The sequence below is a fragment of the Propithecus coquereli genome, unplaced genomic scaffold (genome assembly GCF_000956105.1).
Source record: "Propithecus coquereli isolate 6110/MARCELLA unplaced genomic scaffold, Pcoq_1.0 Scaffold78, whole genome shotgun sequence".
Taxonomy (NCBI): Eukaryota; Metazoa; Chordata; class Mammalia; order Primates; family Indriidae; genus Propithecus; species Propithecus coquereli.
In genome coordinates this window covers 3,855,332-3,858,334 of record NW_012153951.1, presented here as the reverse complement: position 1 = coordinate 3,858,334, position 3,003 = coordinate 3,855,332, and the positions used below count along the sequence as shown (strand labels likewise).

The window sequence follows — 3,003 nt, the reverse complement described above, 5'->3', positions numbered from 1 at the left end:
TGGGTATAATATATATACTTCATGTCATGTGTCATATACACATAGTAAAGTGTATGTCTGGCTATATACCAAAATATTTTCTTTCAGAACAGTGAAACACGGGGCAATGTTATTTTTTATCATTTTCTAAATTTTCTATTATGCATATGTCATCTTTTATAAGTAGAAAAGCAGTAAAGTTATTATTGCATAAAGATTACTCTATTGTGACTATTAGTGGATCAACATTGCAAGTAAACAAAGGCATTCTAAACTTACTACTAATGCACCTTTAAAATGTACACAACACATGTACACATGCATATAAATGTGTCTGTATGGATATATGAATATTTGTGCTTATATATCCATATCCCTACAAAAAACAATATGTGCACTTGCCAATTTGTTTTTGGCTAAATGTCATCTTAGACTACGTTTACTTACTTTGATTCTGAGTATTTGTTGAGAAGAATCAAGATGTTGTAAGATGACATCTTAAATTGTTGTCTAGATAAATTTATATCGTAAGATATATATACCACATTCTGAACATCTACATTTAGTAAGAGACACTATTGATATAGACGGATGATAGATAGATATATCTCTTGTGGAAAAAGTAAGTTAGTGGAATATTGTTTGGTAAAAGTAAATTATAAATATAAAATAACTAACTTTTGAGAACCTATTGTTTTTCCTGATGCTTAATATAAATTATTTTCTTTAAGTTTCACTCTGCAAGATAGGTATTAGTATCTCTATTTTGTGGGTGCAGAAACCAAATTCATTAAGTATCACACTCAAGATCGCACAGCTAATATATCAGCTAGGATATGGTGGTGGTGGAATTTGAATCCAGTTCTCACTATAAATATCATGTTCTTTCTACTATCTACAGGGCTTCATAAGAAGACTCTGCCTCAAATAATACCTTTCGGGGTCAACTTCAATAATGGAGGACTTGATGTAACTAATATTTATTGATTATATACTACATCCAGGTATTCTCACAGATACTTTAAGTTTCTTTTCATTAAAATCCATCAAGTGTCCTAATTTTTAAAATATTGTATTTTTAATGATATGTGCATTTTTAATATTCTAATATTCTCTGAACATAAAACAAGTGTCAGTAGTATACAGTTTCCACCTGAAATAAAAGTTATAACTTTCAATAAAGAAAAATGTAATTAAGTCATAATACTTTTAAGCTAAAAGAATTCTCTGAGTTTGACTAATACAGCTCCTATATGTTATAATTGAAATAATAAAGAGGTCCAGACAGGGGAAGTGTTTGGTTTAGGGTCACACAGCTTATTAGTGGAAGAGTCCAGACTAGAATTTAGGTTTCCAGATTCTCTGTGCAATACTCTTTCCAATGCCTCCTCTCCAAAGCTGATAACTGTTTAATTATTAGCTATATCTGGCCTTGTTCCCAAAGACATTTGAAACAATTTCAAAAGTATGTACGGAACAAGGTTAAAACTCAAGTTAAGAAATCAAGAAATAGGGAAACTATAAATATGAAAAATAAGATGAATACAAAATACTTGCAACAAATTCCTATATGTTTGCTTCATTGCCAATTTGCTTGCTCACAGAAATAATACAAAAAAAAAGGATATTTTAAGCCTACTTTTTAAAAGATAGAAAAAAACAATAGAGAAAAGAATAAGAAATCTAAAAGTTTATAGAAGTGTTTCCATTTTCTGTCACTTGCTGTTATATGATGCATTTCTTTCAGGTAGAAGTTAGCCTTTAGACCTTTCTCCTCCTCGGTGGTCTTTTTCTGGCATGGAATTAATGTTTGCAGAAAACACAAATGCTGAAATTAATTGCTTCATGTAAAGAGTACTAATATAATTCGTACCTATTAAATAAATAGCCAGCACAGAGAAGTTTACCATTTTTTAGAAGCCAAAAGGAAATCTGCTTACCTCTGATTACAAAGCTGACATGCAAAGCAGTCCAGGTGGTAAACATTGTCCTTGGCACGCATCACCATCTCAAAGGCAGGGATGAGCTTACTACAGGCAGCACAGTTTCCCGTTACACCAAAGAGCCTAGAACAATAAATACTTTTTTTTCATCTAGAACGATAAACATTTTTTTTTCAGATTCTTACAGGGACATCTGAGATTGTGAAGAGAGAAGACACTAATATGCCCTGTAAAGCTATCAATACACAATGCCTCATGATGTACACAAGTGTGCTTTATCCTAGGTTTATATATAAATATTCTTCTGCAATACATTATCCGTTGACCTTCCTTGATGAAAATCACATCTTGTTTGAGAAGAAAAAGATAAATGCATTAGGAAGCTTACATAACTGCACACAAACATAAGTCATCGGGGGTGAATTCATAGCAAAAATCTCTACGTGTTAGAATACACACTAAATATAAAACCAATGTAACTTTGATCTTAATGTTACATATTAAACACTTTAGTTGGAAAAGGAACCAATTAATGAATGACTCACTATTTTTTGACATCTAGTTACTAAAAGGTTTGCCATTATTATTAAAAGTACATTTATGAACAAGCCATTTAAGTAGTCAAAAACACGGAGGTGCATGTACTTATGGCCTTATGCCATAGTTATAGTTATGATTATGTTATTCAAGTAGCACATTAAAGTAAATGAGGCTGTAAACTATATATAGCTAGACTAGGAGTTGAAACGTAATATACTATCAGAACCATTCGAATTGTCTAGGAGTTTTAAAAAATCCTATTTGCTGTAGATTCCTGAAAATCATTATAGTAATGACCTAAAAAACAGTACAAAATAAAATGTCTCTATCATTTCATAATGGGAGGAAATAAAATATTTTATCCATTTGCACTGGCAATATTTAAACCAAGTTTCTTTAAAGTCGTTAACGGTGGTGAAGAATTATTATAAATAATATTCTATGCATAGTAGTTAATGCACTTTTTAACTAGGAAGCAAACTAGATGAAAAACACCACATCTGCCAGTTTTCTTTTTTCTCCAGCATCAGGCTGACAGGAG

General features: G+C 31.2%; 1 protein-coding gene across 11 annotated transcripts in view; it reads right to left on the bottom strand.

Moving 5' to 3' along the window:
* Positions 1-3,003, bottom strand: part of LMO3 (LIM domain only 3 (rhombotin-like 2)) — an 83,380-nt gene that overhangs the window by 7,739 nt on the left and 72,638 nt on the right. For all 11 annotated transcript variants that reach the window (XM_012662799.1, XM_012662793.1, XM_012662789.1 and 8 more), the window contains one exon: positions 1,920-2,045. In XM_012662799.1, the coding sequence (XP_012518253.1) occupies positions 1,920-2,045 (126 nt within the window). The remainder of the gene's footprint in view (positions 1-1,919; positions 2,046-3,003) is intronic.